The 17706-nt window shown below is 41.3% G+C and overlaps 1 protein-coding gene across 29 annotated transcripts in view; it reads left to right on the forward strand.

The window, feature by feature from the left end:
- ZNF532 (zinc finger protein 532) overlaps window positions 1–17706 on the forward strand; it is a 122997-nt gene that overhangs the window by 73768 nt on the left and 31523 nt on the right. For 21 of the 29 annotated variants that reach the window (XM_063597346.1, XM_055102744.2, XM_055102746.2 and 18 more), the window contains 3 exons: window positions 2890–3066; window positions 11107–11269; window positions 16589–16870. The exons of 2 other annotated variants lie outside the window; for them this stretch is intronic. In XM_063597346.1, coding sequence (XP_063453416.1) covers window positions 2890–3066; window positions 11107–11269; window positions 16589–16870 — 622 coding nt within the window. Of the gene's footprint in view, window positions 1–2889; window positions 3067–11106; window positions 11270–16588; window positions 16871–17296; window positions 17406–17706 lie in introns of all 29 variants that reach the window. 6 more of the 29 variants (XM_063597348.1, XM_034943862.3, XM_063597349.1 and 3 more) reach the window with 4 other exon arrangements.

Here is a 17706-nt window from a genome sequence, read left to right on the forward strand (position 1 = left end):
TCAAATTTGGTATTTCAAATTGTAGATTTCAAGTTGTTAACCAAAAATTTTGTGTTAAGTGTAGATTTTTTTCTCCCTGGACTTGAGGCTATATGGGGCTGGTAAACAATGATGTGTTGTGAAGTTTAGTTCATGTTGACTGCTCCTTTAGAAGAGAGGAGCAATTTTAAACGTAATTCTTTTCCTCTGCTGCTTCATATAATGGTCCAGGTTCATGTTTAAGTGGGGCTTAGTAGCCCTGTGGCCTTGTCATGTTTTTTGCTCCCTTTGGCTCTATAGTTACTCATTTTCAATGTGTCTTTTCTTTAGCCAGATGAGTCTAATGTAGCAGCATGGTTCCCACGCCTTACTTTGTCTCGTCTTGGTGCAGTGTGCCTTGCTGTCTCTCCTCTTGCTCATATTACATCTCCCAAATACTGATGGGTCATCCCTGGCTCCTGGTTAACTTGGTAAAAGTTATATATTGATAAAAGTCAAATATTTTTTCTGAATTTTCCTGCCTCTCGATACACTGGACTGTATATCTAGAAAGGGGAATGGTTATAGGATTTTATACTGTAAACATTTTTTTTAATTCAAAAAATAAACTTTATTGCTATCCAGAATAAGACTTCAGGATATTACATATTTCTTAGTAGACAGGATTTTTCATAGCATTAAGATACTGCATGAGCCGTTCGAAGTCTGCCTTTCTTTGTCTTATTTACATCCCCCATTGGCCTCTGTTGCCCCCTGAAACGCCTCTTCTTCCTGTAGGCAGATGTTTTATGACTTTTTAAAATACCCTGCTTTCGTTTCTTACATTAAGGAGGGTTTCCCTTGGTCTCCATGGTGTTCTCTGGATTGAGTCATAGCCACTTCCTCTTGCTTCAAAAAATTCCATCTTTATTTTAGATACTTCCTTTTTATTTGCTGTACATTAAACCTTCCTCTCACTCCAAGTGACTTTAGGTAATTATTGCTTTTCTCTGTATTCCTTTTTGTCCTTCCTGGGTCTTTTGCTCTTTAAACACCATCTTTCTATCCTTCATGGGAAAATCTTCTGTTTATAGTTTATGGTGTGGTAGGTCCTTCAGTTTCATTAATTACTCATCTACTTTTGTTTTACATAATCTTCCTCTTTCATGGGAGTTGTAGGCTTCTAGGTTTGGGAAGAGCTAAAAATGATCTATTTTAATTCTTCTCATTTTACAAATGAGTAACTGGCCCAGAGAGGAGCATTAACCTGTTCAAGACAACTCAGTAAGTTAACCCAAAATAGTTTCAGTATGCTTAGGTGGCTCTATTGCCTGAAATACCAGTTCAAGTAGATAGGCTAGAGAGGCTGTCCTTTTATTCTCTATTGTTATTTAGTGTTTAAACATAGCTGTTGCTGAACATAATGCCTTCAGTCACTGGAAATGCTAATGCGTTAGTTATGATTTTTAACAGAATGCTTGCAAAGCTTACATAGAATGCATACAATCCAGAACATGCCACTCCTGTGTAACTTCGGAAGCATCTCCATGATTCAGAAGGGAGGTTCTAAGAATAGAAGCATCTTAGATTGTCATAGAAGTCTTTGGACACTGCCCCCCAGAAACCAGGCCCTGTCTGCAGTCTTCCTTCCCTAGGTAGCTCACATCTGGGAGCACATATGTTCAGTTGTATTAGAGGTAAATTTCTGGAGACTTTTGTACCTGCAGAGAGACCACTCTTAAATAGTTTTCAGGTGTGAACAAGGAAGACTTGGTCATCAAGTGGAGGTGTAAGTGTTGCTTAGAGTCTTTGTGTGAAAAAGATGAGATAGAGGAGAAATGTATCTTAGATTTAAAGTTTGTCTTCGTTGGATTATATTTGAGCAGGGAATGAGCTAATTGTGAGATTACTAGAAATTCATAAAGTAAGGAGGTTAGCTAGACGATTTTTTTTAGAGATGCTGAATTTTCAGAGGTTTGTAATTCATGCAATTTCTTAAACAAATGCAAGTGTACTTCAATTTATTTTCTAGGAGGCAAAACACCTAGGTGGTTGACCTTCTCTATCCTGTGGACCACCATGAACCCCACATACATTGACCACATCAGAGTGTACCAGGAAACAGTGGGCCGAGGCCTTGGAGCCAGAACTTCTTTGTTCCTCTCTGCCCCTCTGTTCTTGGCATGCAGGTTTAGACACTGAAGATTTCTTCCATTAGAAATGCTATTTGGGTCCTGGAGATGGGTAGCAAACTCAGGGCCCTGGAGATGGGTAGGAAACTCAGGGCCCTGGTGCCAGAATCCAGCATATGTAGGCCTCTCCAAAAACAGTGGTCTGGAGATTTGACATCCATTCTTAAAAATGTTAAAGATGCTCCAAAAATAGACCATTTGAGTTTTATTTTTCTTCTTCATGATCTTTTCTCTTAAACATATAAAAATAGGCTGGGCATGGTGGTTTACACCTATAATCCCAGCATTTTGGGAAGCTGAGGTGGGCGAATCACTTGAGGCTAGGAGTTTGAGGCCAGCTTGGCCAACATGGCGAAACCCCATCTCTACTAAAAATACAAATGTAATTGGGCATGGTGGTACACACCTGTAATCCCAGCTACTTGGGAGGCTGAGGCACGAGAATTGCTTGAACCTGGGAGGTGGAGGTTGCAATGAGCCGGGATCACACCACTGCACTCCAGCCTGGGCGACAGAGCGAGACGTTGTCTCAAAAAAAAAAAAAAAAAAAAAAAAAAAAACCCACAAAAAAACATAAAAAATTCAGTTGATTTATAATAGGAAAAAAACTAAAATATACTTCCAAAGGGCCATTAAAAACCTAAAAGGGCTATGAAAGTGTGTTCATCTCACCCAGTTTTTGCAGTTACACGTGTGTTATGGTCTTGTGCTAATGACCGTGTGTTTATTTTTCTAACAGATGTGTGCATTGCAATGTTGTGTACTCTGATGTGGCTGCTCTGAAGTCTCACATTCAAGGTTCTCACTGTGAAGTCTTCTACAAGTGTCCTATTTGTCCAATGGCGTTTAAGTCTGCCCCAAGCACACATTCCCACGCCTACACACAGCATCCTGGCATCAAGATAGGAGAACCAAAGTAAGTCATACCGACTTTCAAGTTTTACTCCACTGCTTTATTAGCAATTTAGAAGCAAGGTAGTAGTCGTTCTATTGAATAACATTTACCAAGATCTGAAAAATTATGCAGCTATGCCAATTTCGATGCTTTATGAAATACAGCTCATAGCTCATCCAAATCTTTCTGTTCTTTCCAGGTAAAGACCTTGTCCAAAAATGTTACCTATTATTTATGCTCTTGTCACGAATTTTTGCTCAACAAGTTAATATTTATATTTTTTTCTTAAGATGAATTTTTTTTTTTTTTTTTTTGAGACAGAGTCTCGCTCTGTCGCCCAGGCTAGAGTGCAGTGGTGCGATCTTGGCTCACTGCAACCTCCGTCTCCTGGGTTCAAGCGATTCTCCTGCTTCAGCCTCCTGAGTAGCTGGGACTACAGGTGCATGCCACCACTCCTGGCTAATTTTTTGTATCGTTAATAGAGATGGGGTTTCAACATGTTAGCCAGGATGGTGTCGATCTCCTGACCTCGTGATCCACCTGCCTTGGCCTCCCAAAGTGCTAGGATTACAGGCGTGAGCCACGGCACCCAGCCTCTTAAGATGATTTTTAACAACTCCTAGGAAAACTATTTTTTAGAAACCCCGACATCTTTAAATTTTTCCATAGTTCCTTTTTTATAGGGTACACTTTTGCTTAAAAAGTAATATTTTTAAGATGAAGGCAACTTAAGACACTGGTTACTGAATTTAACTTCATAGCCAGTATAAGTCCCTGATTAGTAAATTTTTTTTTGCCTTAATCTTGCTCTTAATTTGATTGATTTTTGCTTTGTGGAGTCTTTAATAATGAAGCGGTTCTTTAGCAAAAAGGGGCTGCCTGCCTGCAGTAGGGGCAGCTTAACAAAGAGGAGGGAGTGTGGGCACTGGAGCCGGTCGGAATCCTGCCACCCACCGGCTGGGTGACCTGGGACCTGCACTGTCTCAGCGGCCATCTTCTCCCCCATGAAGTGAGGGTCCTGCTTAAGCGAGGATGAGATGAGATGATGTATTTAAAATGTGTAGCACAACAGTGCCTGTGTCTGGAGCATGGAGGGCTCTGTCAGCATTAGTTCCTTCCTGTGTGTCTTCGCTCCCTCCTTGTGCACACAGCACTGGATTAATGCTCCTGGTTGTGCTCATTTTATTCCTGGATTAGTTATCGCAACATAGAGTTTGATCATTACAAGAAGCTAGATTTGCTGTCCAAATCTGTTGGTGTGTTTTGGCCCATAACTCCATAATTAAGGAAGTATTAGGGGGAAGGTACGCAGATATGCCATATTTTACACACACACACACACACACACACACACACTCTCTCTCTCTCTCTCTCTCTCTCTCCTGGCTTTTGTTGAAACATTTAGTTTTGGGGAAATGTGATTGAATACTACAGAAGTGACTGTTTTATCAAAAAAAAAAACATGTTGAAGTTAAATTTTATTTTAGTAGGACCTTCATTCTGATCTTTGTAGGTTGATCCCAAAATGAAACACATTACAAATTAAGGAATCCATACATGTCTTGATGTCTTGACTCTGAAGATGGGGATTAGTGAATTTTAGTGTCTTCAGTTTTCAGGACTGTTAGACTTGTGGGTACTAATGCAGCCTTTCCCCCTGGGATGAATACAGTTTTTATTTGGTTCTTTATTAAAATAAATAAAATTTGATTGTCAGAAATGTGTGTGACATCTGGAACAGTAGTTGTTACCTCAGAATGTAAGGAAGCAAATGATTAAAATAGGCTAAAACAGTTTTCTTCAAATTTGGGTATTGTATAGAAAACAATTATTCCAGTGGTTTCTTTTCTCTCTCTTCTTTTTTTTATGAGGCAGAGTCTCATTCTGATCCAGACTGGAGTGTGATCACACCTCACTGCAGCCTTGACCTCCTGGGCTCAGGTGATCCTCCTGCCTCAGCCTTTCTAGTAGCTGGGACCACAGGTGCACATGCACACAACCACGCCTGGCTGATTTTTAAGTTTTCTGTAAAGATGGGATTTTGCCGTGTTGCCCAGGCTTGTCTTGAATTCTTGGGCTCAAGCAGTCCTCTCAAAGTGCTGGGATTGCAGGTGCGAGCCACTGCACCCGGCCCCAGTATTTTCTTTTCTTTTCTTTTCTTTTTTCTTCTTTTTTTCTTTTCTCTCTTCCCCTCACCTCCCTTCCTCTTTCTTTCTTTTCTTTCTTTCCATCTTTCTTCCTTCCTTTTCCTTCCTTCCTTCCTTCCCTCCTTCCTTCCTTTTCTCTTTTCTTCCTTCCTTTCCTCCCTCCCTCCCTCCCTCCCTCCCTCCCTCCCTCCCTCCCTCCCTCCCTCCCTCCCTCCCTTCCTTCCTTCCTTCCTTCCTTCCTTCCTTCCTAAGTGCAAGCCTAAAAATAGGTACTGTATTTTAAATTATAAAAGTGAAACAAATTTATAGAAGAAGTGGTTAACAAAACTCCAAAGCCAGTGAAAGATAAGTTAATCACATGGATTCAGTGTGAGGGCTGGGCTGGCTGCCTGGGGCCCTCACCCGCAGCCTGACTGTGGCAATGACAGCTGCTGCACCAGCTCTGTTGGGCCCAGTAGGCCTGTACTGCAGTGTTCCCAGAGATAACCCTTCCTCACCCCCTTTTCCAATTAAAACTAAGGTAAAAGCTTTCATCCTGTGGCTGTTTGGCCTACATTTGACCCAAAGGTTTCTTTTGGCATTAAATCCATCTCTCTTCTGTTTACATAAGTCCAAAATGACTAAATAGTCCCAGTACAGGCAGTGAAATTCCCCAGCAGTATTTGTTTAACAGGTGGTTATACAAATAACGTAAATGTATGCAAATGATTTGCATTACTTTTTTAAATGATCAGTGTTAAAATAACCTCTCACCCGTTTTTCTTAGAGAACATATGGATGTATGAAAAAATACCCATGAAGTCCCATAGTCCCAGCATCCCAGTTCAAAAAGCATGGCACACGATTGTTGTTTAATTTACTGCGTTTACTCTGTGCTGGCTACTGTTGTAAGCACTTTGTTTCTTGTTTTCCAGTGTGTGGGCAGGCATAGTACCCTGCTGTTTAAAAGGAAACTCTGAGTACCCCTTAATCTTTTCTGGATAATTTGAGATCATTTTGACTGTCCATTACTATATCTTTTTTTTTTTTTTTTTGAGATGGAGTCTCGCTCTGTCACCCAGGCTGGAGTGCAGTGGCGCGATCTCTGCTCACTGCAACCTCTGCCTCCCGGGTTCTCGCCATTCTCCTGCCTCAGCCTCCTGCGTACCTGGGACTACAGGCGCCCACCATCACGCCTGGCTAATTTTTTTGTATTTTTAGTAGAGCCGGGGTTTCACCATGTTAGCCAGGATGGTTTCGATTTCCTGACCTCGTGATCCACCCACCTTGGCTTCCCAAAGTGCTGGGATTACAGGCATGAGCCACGGCGCCCAGCCTTTTTTTTTTTTCCTTTTTTTGAGATGGAGTCTCGCTCTGTTGCCAGGCTGTAGTGCAGTGGCGCAATCTTGGCTCACTGCAACCTCCGACTCCCTGGTTCAAGCGATTCTCCTGCCTCAGCCTCCTGAGTAGCTGGAATTACAGGCACGTGCCACCATGTCCAGCTAATTTTTGTATTTTTAGTAGAGATGAGGTTTCTCCATGTTGGCCAGGATGGTCTCGATCTCTTTACCTTGTGATCCGCCTGCCTCAGCCTCTCCCAGATTGCTGGGATTATAGGTGTGAGCCACCATGCCTGGCCTATATCTTATGGTAATGAAGTTTTGTGTCTGCTTCTATTTTTTCCTTGACTGCTGATTAACAGCAGTTTCTTTTGCTGTGCCTTCCTTTTATTTGCAATTTCTAAATGTATGTAAGTGGAGAAATGAGAACTTCAAAATAAGAATTGTATAAGAGACAAGAGTTTTTGAACATGTTCCTAAGAAGTAAAACATGCAAAATTAGAATAGCAGCATGAGAGAGGAGTATGGAGTCAGAGGAAGCTGAATTTGAACTTTAGCCCTAGAATCTGTTTAACACCAAGCAGATTATCTAGTCTGCTAAGTCCTGGTGTCCCATCTGTGAAATGGCAGCAGTGTCATCTACCTCACTGTGGCTGTGGGGATTAGGTGTATGACGCGGAGGGTGGTGCTTTGCCCCTATTTGGATTCAGTTGATGGTAATGTAGGGGGTTTGTGGCAGCAATTTCAAAGCTTGGAGTCTTTTATTTATTTGTTGTGACACCTGTTTGAAGTATTCTGGAGAGTTTGTTGCTGTAAATTTGACCTGAGTATGGGTATTTGGTTTTAGCTTTTTATTCTTTTCTCTTTCTCCTTCCTTTCCCGCTCCCCCTCTCCTCCTGTCTCTCTTCCTTCTTCTCCTTCCCGTACTGCCTTTGTTGTGGTGTAGTCACCCTGCTACTCATCCGATCTTGCATTTAGGATTAGGTGCAGACTTCCAGGTTTGGCTTTCAAAGCCCTGCACAACTCTAAAGCACCCTCTCTGGCCACTCCCACACCCCTGGGAGTCCAGCTACACTGGGGTTCTCACTGTTTCCTAGCAAACGGTGCCAGTAGACCCCTGCCTTTGTGCAGAGTGGTCTCTCCATCTTGAATGCTGCCCCTCCTCTCTGCCTGGCAGCCGGTCTCCCTGGGGATTTTCCATTTTCATTGGAGAGTTTGCTCCATCCTCAGATTCTGCTCCTAAAAGACATGTCTGTGAGGTTTGTCGTATTTGGACTTAAAAAAAAAAATCTGCTGCAGTTTGTAATGGATTTTATCCTACAAAAAAAGCTGGAAGAACATGGAGAGAACGCGTGCATCTTTTTCCCCCAGATTCCTCAGTTGTTAGCGTTGCAGTCATTGGTCTGTCTCCCTCCCTGCTTTGTATTTAGGAGGAAAGGGGGACCATGATGTAAATGCTTTGGTGTGTTCTGCTCTCTTCCACAAAAGGAACTTGTGTAAGTAACCTCCGTGCAGCCCCCCAGTCAGGAAGTCATTGTTGATTACAATACCATCCAATTCATTGACTTCATCCAGATTCCTCCCAGTTGTTATGCATGTCTTTCTCCTCTCTGGTCCGAGATCTTATCTGGGTGTACATTTTGGATTTACTTGTGCTGCCTTATCAGTGTCCTTCTGTCTGAAGCAGTTGCTCAGTGTCCCCTGTTCTCATGTCTTTGGCCATCCAAAAGGGGACCCAGGCCTCTCCTGTGGCTGACCCTCACTTGGTCTGTCACTGCACTCTCATTGCTGGACTCAGGCATGTGCTCTTGGTGGCAATGCCTGGGCCGTGATGCCATGCTTTTCTCAAAGGATCACTCTGGGGGCAAGGGCGACATCCACCTGTCTTACAAGGTAGTGGTGATGCCACCCTTCATCATCGAGGCGAGGCAGTGTCTGCCCGGTTTCTCCATTATAAAGTCACCATTTTCCCTCTTATATCTGTTAGTATTTTGTGGGGAGGGATTCTAATATTACACCAACAACCTGCTCAGCCTCCTCAGAATGATAGCTACGTAAATAGATGGTCTCCTGTTTTACACTTCCTGTTGTTAAGACAGCACGTCCAAACAACAGAATCCCTCCCCAAAGGAATGTAGCATGAACAAAATGAGCTGTGGCATAGCTGTGAAATAGTGATTTCTCAAAATGTGAAAATTGAGTTCTGAGCAATTTCTTAGCCTAGCTAGTAAATCTCAGTTCTTTTCTTGAGGCTATCCTTATTTTTTTTTTTTTTTTTGAGACGGAGTCTCCCTCTGTCACCAGGCTAGAGTGCAGCAGCGTGGTCTCGGCTCACTGTAACCTCTGCCTTCTGGGTTCAAGCGATTCCCCTGCCTCAGCCTGCCAAGTAGCTGGGACTACAGGTGCACGCCACCACGCCCGGCTAATTCTTTTTTGTATGTTAGTAGAGACGGGGTTTGACCATGTTGGCCAGGTTGGTCTCAATCTCTTGACCTTGTGATCCGCCTGCCTCGGCCTCCCAAAATTCTGGGATTACAGATGTGAGCCACTGCGCCCGGCCAAGTCTAGCCTTTTTAAAACAATTGTCCTATGCCAATTACAGAAAAAACAGGAAGTAGAGACAAACAAAGCAATAAAAATACATATACTATCATCCAGCAGAGATGCTGACAATCCTATGCCTTCTCTTTCTTTTCTATGCCCTTTAAAAAATGTGATCATATCATACATTCTATCTTGTTATCTTCTGTTTTAATTTGCATGAAAATCTTTCCATGCCATTGGTATAGGTCTGTGACATCATTTTAAAAAATCTTCATATAGTTTTTTTTTTTTTTTTTGAGACATAGTCTTGCTCTGTTGCTCAGGCTGGCGTACAGTGGCGTGATCTCAGCTCACTGCAACCTCCGCCTCCTGGGCCCAAGCGATTCTTGTGCCTCAGCCACCTGTAGCTCCCACACCCGGCTAATTTTTTGTATTTTTAGTAGAGATAGGGTTTCGCCCTGTTGCCCAAGCTAGTCTCAAACCCCTGAGCTCAGGCAATCCACCGGCCTCAGCTTCCCAAAGTGCTGGGATTACAGGCATGAGCCACCATGCTGGCCTAGTTTTCTATTTAACCATTTATTTATACTCTTGGACATTTGGGCTGTTCACTACACTAAGCAGTTTCAAACAGGGAGGAAGTGAACATCTTTGTCACACCTGCTACGGTTAATGATGACAAATGATTAGTATACAACATTGTGCTGCATTGTATGGCCCTGAAAACCTTGTCTGCTTCTCAACACCCCTCCCCCAAGGGTACTTGTGCTCTGCAGTAAAGTAACTAACATCTCAAGACCTTGTAAAAACAGGCCAATCCAGTTAAATTTATAAATCTTATGGGGAAAAAGAGAAAAAAGTTACATCTGTAACTTTGGACAGAGAATTGCACAGTGAGGTTTGAAGCTACATGGGAAGTCCTCTCTCAGTGCCCTGAGAGAGGGAAGGCAGGTGGTTTTAGGAGGCATTCCATTCTTCAACTTTGCCGTAGGAATGCCAGGTAAAACCTCAACTTCTCTCTTCTCATTTCTGACCCTCACATCCAGTCGGCTTTTCTCTGACCTTTTCCTAAGCGGCTCCTTAGAATTCTTTGTGCCCATTCTCACAGTTCTCCAGAGGAAATACAGATGCCCATAGGCCCTCTCCTATGCGCCAGGGTGACCCAGAGCAGTGACTAAAAAATGGTGACCTGCTGCCATCAGAGCTGTTCTCAAATGACCGATCACACATCCATTGGAGGCAGAGGCTGGCAGCAGGGTAGACGCAGCCCTTTACCCTCTCAAGACGTCTCGTGCCCTCGTTTCAGTAGAGAGTGTGGATGGGCAGGAGGGATTATGTTCAGAAGGTTCAGGTCTGCTGAATTCATTTGAGGAGGCTGCTTGTTAGTAACATATTAGTCATGGAAATAGTTTGTAGGAGACAAGTGAATATTTTAAGTCATTTAAAGCGTAAGAAACATTCAAGCATTGTTGAAATAACAGTGGTATCGATTTTATTTTCTGTTTCTTGATTTTACTGTATATTTGTTTACTGGCGTAGGGCTTCCTGTGTTAAGAACAGGTATAGAAATATTGACATTCAAATGTAAAATTGCTACTGACTCTAAATGAAAACTTTGGAGTTGAGTAGGCCTATTTAGTTTATTAATCAGATTAACATTCTTTTCCAAGTTAGGGTATCATCATTGCCTTGTCTGATCTTAAAAAAAAAAATCTTTAAAAAAAAAGGATGCTTTTGCTCTGTGTTAAAGTAACATGAAGACTTTGTACAAACATGTGCTAGTTACAGATTTGTGAATAGTAAAATGGTCATTAATTTAGATTTCTAAGTAAATGTAGCTGAATGCATCTTTACTGAAAATGTTAAGGTTGATCTATGATTGAGTGATGCCAGTTGTCTTCAAAAGTTTGTTTCAAAGCTAATCGTTGTTCTATTTATTGTGTTTGTGTGTTCTCAATGTGCCTCTGCCTCCCAAGTTCTTCAGCTATAAAGTAGCAGATCCTTTGACTTAAAGAGGCTGACTGACATGATCTCGCTGCACTCTTCTATTTTAGAATAATATATAAGTGTTCCATGTGCGACACTGTGTTCACCCTGCAAACCTTGCTGTATCGCCACTTTGACCAACACATTGAAAACCAGAAGGTGTCTGTTTTCAAGTGTCCAGACTGTTCTCTTTTATATGCACAGAAGCAACTTATGATGGACCATATCAAGGTGTGTGTGCATCTATCCTCTCCTTTAAATGAATTGCAGATCCATTCATTGGTCATAAATCAAGGCTGAGCTGCAGGTGACTCTAAAGCATGCCTCACTGTCGAGGGAAGGGATGGATGCTTGTCGTTGTCAGTGAGCAACTTTCATGCTGTCATCATGTGTTCACTTGACTGTGGTGCTTTTCATTCAGGAGTCCTGATCTGCCTCCTAAAGATTAGTGAAAAGGAACCAATGTCTGCCCTGATTTTAAAAGAGTAAAAAAGTACTAAGTTTTTTGTTTTTTGTTTTTTTTTAATATGTGAAAATGATGACTGTGAAGTTTTCCTTTCCTTTCTTTTTTTTTTTTTCTTTTTGAGACAGAGTATCCCTCTGTCTCCCAGGCTAGAATGCAGTGGCACGATCTCAGCTCACTGCAACCTCCGCCTCCCAGGTTCAAGTGATTCTCCTGCCTCAGCCTCCCGAGTACCTGGGATTACAGGCATGTACCACCACACCCAGCTAATTTTTATATTTTTAGTTTCACCATGTTGGCCAGGCTGATCTTGAACTCCTGACCTCAGGTGATCCGCCTGCCTTGTCCTCCCAAAGTGCTGGGATTATAGGCATGAGCCACCGCGCCTGGCCGAAGTTTTTCTTTTCTTGAGAATTCTGTAAGACTTAGAAACAGACAAGGGCTCTGAGGAATTATGCTAATTCACACAAATATTGGTATATTTAGAAAAATGAAGGTTTTTTCCCTTGAAATTATTTAAGCAGTTAGGTTTGCATTGTAATTAATGCCCCTAAACCTTTTAGTTTCTTTTCTTTTTTTTTTTTTTTCTGTAAAGATTGCATTGTAAATGGACTGTTAAATATTTAGGATATAGTATGGTACCTGGCACCTGGTGGTGGTCAGTTAATGAAATGAATAAATATCCAGTGTGGACTGTTTTACTCTCCAACCCCCAAAAGGGGCACAGAAATCTATTTATAGCCTTTTAAGCTTACTAAGGCCAGTGCTTAGTTCTAGCTGCTTAACTGTCCACTGTAATATGTTAAGCATTTTTTTTTCCTTGTGTGATTAGGAGATAATATCCATTGGCTTTCAGAGATTAAAATGACTTACTTTTTAAACAGAGAAACAAGAGACCCCATATTATCAGGAACTCAATCTCTTTCTTTTAGTTTTGCTCTTTTAAAAATACATTATACAGGCTGGGCACGGTGGCTCACACCTGTAATCCCAGCACTTTGGGAGGCCAAGGTAGGCGGATCACTTGAGACCAACATGGTGAAACCCCGTCTCTACTAAAAATACAAAAATCAGCTGGGCGTGGTGGTACATGCCTGTAATCCTAGCTACTTGGGAGGCTGAGGCAGGAGAATCACTTGAACTCAGGAGGCAGAGATCTCAGTGAGCTGAGATTGTGCCACTGCACTCCAGCCTGGGCGACAGAGCAAGACTCTGTCTCAGAAACAAACAAACAAAAAGTTACACAAAAAAGGTCAGTTTAAAGCGCAGAGTCCCTGAATTATTCTAGTCTCATGTCAGCTAAATGCCTGGATTATGAATCCTTGATATTTCCTATATTGAACATGTGTGAGTTCATATAGAGTAATTGCTTAATGCAAATGAACATCTTGGAGATTCTCTCCTTCCAGGCAAGGTAAAGATAGTGGTGGTGATGGCATTACTTGGGTGAATAAAAGCATGGGAGATGCATTTCATCATTCTCATTTGAAGTACAGTAAAACCCTCTTAAGATACTTTAACTATTTTAGCTAAAATTACATAATTATTTTGACAGTAAATATCTATTTAATGAAACACCAGGAAGAATTTAAAACTGCTAATAAAAATTTAGGGACATTGGAATTAAACCAAAATATTTTAACATACTACATGTGTGCCAACAACAAAGAAAAGAACAGTTGCTTCTTAAGAGGCTTTTAAGGTATTTGGTTTCTAGAACTCATCTTTGCATCTGGAAGTCGGGTCATCGACTTTGTGGTTAGGGTCTTCCTTGTGTTAATAGTGAATTTGGAGGAATACAAGGTTCCAAGAAATAGAAACTGAAGAGGGGTGGTAAAATCCTGTGGCCACAAGGAGGAAAGAATTGTTATTCATCTGAACCTATGCAAGACTACATGATATGAAAACAGTGGGAATAATCACTTATGTTCTCATTTCATGTATGTTCTATGCATTTAAAAATATTATCCTGCATTTATATGTTTGGGGTTGGGTAAGCATAGTTTTAGGGGCATACTGTTGTTTTTTTTTTTTTAATTTTTAAGATAATCTATTTAGCTCTTGTTATTTATTTACATTGCCTGTGCTATGCAGTTTTTCATGAGGAAGGAAGAGGAAGTGGAACAGGCACAAGTTTTCTCCACATACATATTCACTTAAAGATGGGCTCTTATTTGCCCAGTTTGATCCAATTTGTGTCATTTTCTTCTCCTGTCAAAATATAAACTTGTAGGACCTCCATGTTGACATTTATATTTAAACTTTCGAGTTACAGACATTCATTCAAATTAATTATTGTTATAGGAGCTAAGGAAAAATCAATTTGAAAAGAAATAAGTTGTTTCTTTATTTAAAAATGACAATATGAATGAATGAATGAGGCATGTCTTGCCATGTTGCCCAGCCTGAACCTCTGGTCTCAAGTGGTTTTCTCACCTTGACCTTCCAGAGCGCTGAAATTATAGGTGTGAGCCACCATTCCCAGCTGACATTTGCTTTTCAGAGTCTTTTTTTTTTTTTTTCTTTTGAGATAAGGTCTCACTCTGTTGCCCAGGTTGGAGTACAGTGGCATATCAGGGCTCAAGGCAGCCTCCATGTCCTGGGCTCAGGTGATCCTCCAACCTCAGCCCCCCAAATAGCTGAGACTACAGGCATGCGCCACCATGCCTGGCCGATTTTTGTATTTTGTATTTTTTGTAGAGACAGGGTTTCACTATGTTGTCCAGGTTGGTCTTGAACTCCTGGGCTCAAGTGATTCTCCTGCCTTGGCCTTCTGAAGTGCTGGGATTTACAGGCCTGAGCCACTGCACCTGGATTTAGTAGTCTTAATTTTACTTACAGTGTAACTTGTTGCTTCTTTTCTGTAATTTCTGTAGCACTTTAAGGTTATCTTACAGAAGAATATTTTAATATTTTATCCTTTCTTCAGCTTATCAGTTAGTAAAAATGCATTTGCCTAGAAACTTATGAAAAGTTGCTAGAAGGTTTTAGGTTTTGTTTTCTTTAGGTTTTAAATAGTTAAAAATGGAAAAACTTAGCTTCTCTTTTGAAAAAGAGCAATGAAACACAGAAGCCTTCTGCCCTGAGTGGTGGGCATGAAGCAAGGCATAGTTTTTGGCTATCAAGAAATCATGTCTTGCTCCAGATTTTCTCTTTGCAAAGAACATGGTTAGACAATCACCTCAGCCCTCGCCCCCCAACCCCCGTTTTTTTTTTTTTGTTTGTTTGTTTGTTTTTGAGATGGAGTTTTGCTCTGTCGCCCAAGCTGGAGTGCAGTGGGGAGATCTCTGCTCACTGCAAGCTCTGCCTCCCGGGTTCATGCCATTCTCCTGCCTCTGCCTCCCAAGTAGCTGGGACTACAGGCACCTGCCACCATGCACGGCTAATTTTTTGTATTTTTAGTAGAGACGGGGTTTCACCTTGTTAGCCAGGTTGGTCTCGATCTCCAGACCTTGTGATCCACCTGCCTCGGCCTCCCAAAGTGCTGGGATTGCAGGCGTGAGCCACTGCGCGTGGCCCACCTCAGCCCCCTTTTATGGGCCACTTTCACTGTTGCCTGTTTGGGTAGACCTTGTGACTTCAGCCGGTGAGAAAATGATAGAACCCCTGTTTCCCTCTGGTGAAAAATGATGTTGAGGAAGGTTAGCTAGTTCTTGGCACTGTTTAGAGAAGACCTTGCCTTGAGAAAATGTGATGGAGAGTGTCCTGAAGGAATGGCTTCTTTCTTAAACATCCAAGAAGGAATGTGGAGCTGAGGTCTATCAGTGTGAGTCTCTGTGACCCAGGGGAACTCGGATGTGTGAAAGCCTCTTAGGAAAGATTTTTGATGTTGTCTTTCTGTAGATTCAGGAATTCATGGTTTAACTGCAAGCCTGACTGCTAGTAAGAAGAGACGGCCCTATTCAAAAATAAATTGTATATTGTATACAGAGGCAAAGATTTTATTTTTTGCTCTCCTCCACCCTCTTTTTTTGTTTTTGTTTTTATTTTTTGAGACAGGGTCTTGCTCTGTTGCCCAGGCTAGAGTGCAGTGGCGTGATTGTAGCTCACTGTAACCTTGAACTCCTGGGCTCAAGCAATACTCTTACCTCAGCCTTCTAAGTAACTGGGACTTCAGGCATGCACCACTATGCCCGACTAATTTATTAATCTTTTTGTAGAGATGGGGTCTCTCTGTGTTGCCCAGACTGGTCTCAAACTCCAGGCTTCAAGTGAACCTCCTGCCTTGGCCTCCTGAAGTGTTGGAATTATAGGCGTGAGCCACTGCATACACCCCACCCTGCTGTTTTTATTCCATGCTTTTAGAATACAAAACAAAAACCAAAGTGAGCTGGTCTTTAGAATCAAATTGCACTAATTTTACCCTTTTCAAATTTGAAATCCAGTGAGTTTAAGTTGAAGATGGCTGTTGCGGCCATTATGTTAATGATAATAGTTAGCTAAGCAATTTAAAAAGACATGAGTATCTAATGTGTGTAGTTCTCAAGCCTGGCTGCCATCAGTAAGAAAGGATGGGTCGGGATAGGATGTAAGGAGATGAAAATTACTGACAAAACCCAGCAAAAACCCAGACTGTTACCAGTATTCCGAGAATGTGAAAGGCATGAAAAGAAGAAGGCTTGCTATTTACTAACGTATTGATCTTAGATGTTTGCTCAAGTCAGTTTGTTCTAGTTGAATTCCTAATAATGTATTTGCCTATTTAAACATTTCCAGGCTGATGGGAAAGGAGAGAGTTGTTCCGAAATGGTTTGTTGTAGAGAGGCCTCCCTCGGGGATGTTACAGGAGGATAAAGTACCAGGATTAATTTGTGTTCAATACAGAGGTCTTTCTTTAAAGAATTTTAAAATGGTACAAATATATAGGCCTTTAAAAAGCATTTGGAAAGAGAAATGCATAACTTATAGCAGACTTTTATCTCTTTTGAAATGTATATTTAGCTTAGGTTTTTTTCTTTATATATTAAATATTTCTGAATGAATATAAAATGGTGTTGAAATGTGTACCACATGTTAAGATAGCGTACTTGTGCTTTCTTTTAGTGTTGTGATTTGTGATAGATATTTCTTTTCTTTTTATAATGTAGTCTATGCATGGAACATTGAAAAGTATTGAAGGGCCTCCAAACTTGGGTATAAACTTGCCTTTGAGCATTAAGCCTGCAACTCAAAATTCAGCAAATCAGAACAAAGAGGACACCAAATCCATGAATGGGAAAGAGAAATTGGAAAAGAAATCTCCATCTCCTGTGAAAAAATCAATGGAAACCAAGAAAGTGGCCAGTCCTGGGTGGACGTGTTGGGAGTGTGACTGCCTGTTCATGCAGAGAGATGTGTACATATCCCACGTGAGGAAGGAGCACGGGAAGGTCAGTAAAGAATGAAAGCTGCTCTGGGTGAGTGCAAGAGAGGGCACTGGACTGGCAAGCTTCCAAGATGTGGGCTCTTGGCTTGGCTCTATCAGTAATTAGTGGTGTGACCTTAAAAATCACTTGGTGTCTCTCTGCCTCACTTCTTTATCTGTAAAATAGACCTTTCCAAATCCTTCAGTCTTCAGTTTTCCTGGTCATTGCCTTCACATGCACTCCTCCAGACTGGTGTGCATGAATGTGGTAAGTTACCTATCACATTCATATTTATAGCTTAGGAAAGAGAAAAATAGTAAACCAAGGTTAAAGGCATTTGAATTTACCTCTATCCTTGTGCCAGCTAAGGAAGAAAGGAGCAGAGAAAGACAGTGGAAATGTTGAGCATTGCCAGTAGCATTTGTGTGACTTACATGATTCTTCCTTGAGTTTGGTAGTGGGAAGAGGAACCACATCCTTTAACTTCCAGTAGAAGCTCTGTAACTCCAAATCACTGAAAAATCTGAGTCACATATGTATATCCTTTCTCTTTTAAATAGTAAGTATATGTCTCCAACTGATAAGGAATTTAAAAAATACTTATTAGACCTAATAATATTAGCAAAATTATTTTTCAGTATTATCTAATACTGTATTAAATACAATATTAGGCTGTATTCACATTTCCTGATTGTCTCAAAGTTGGTTTGTTATGGTCAGGACCCAAAAAGTCCATATATTACTTTTGGTTGTTGTGTAATTCTTTATTTTACGTAGTCCTCCTTCCATTTTATTTTTTAATGTATGGTTGATTTGTTAGAAAAATTGGATTGTTTGTCCTATATATAGGTTGTCCCTCA

This window comes from Pan paniscus, chromosome 17 (genome assembly GCF_029289425.2).
Source record: "Pan paniscus chromosome 17, NHGRI_mPanPan1-v2.0_pri, whole genome shotgun sequence".
Lineage (NCBI taxonomy): Eukaryota > Metazoa > Chordata > Mammalia > Primates > Hominidae > Pan > Pan paniscus.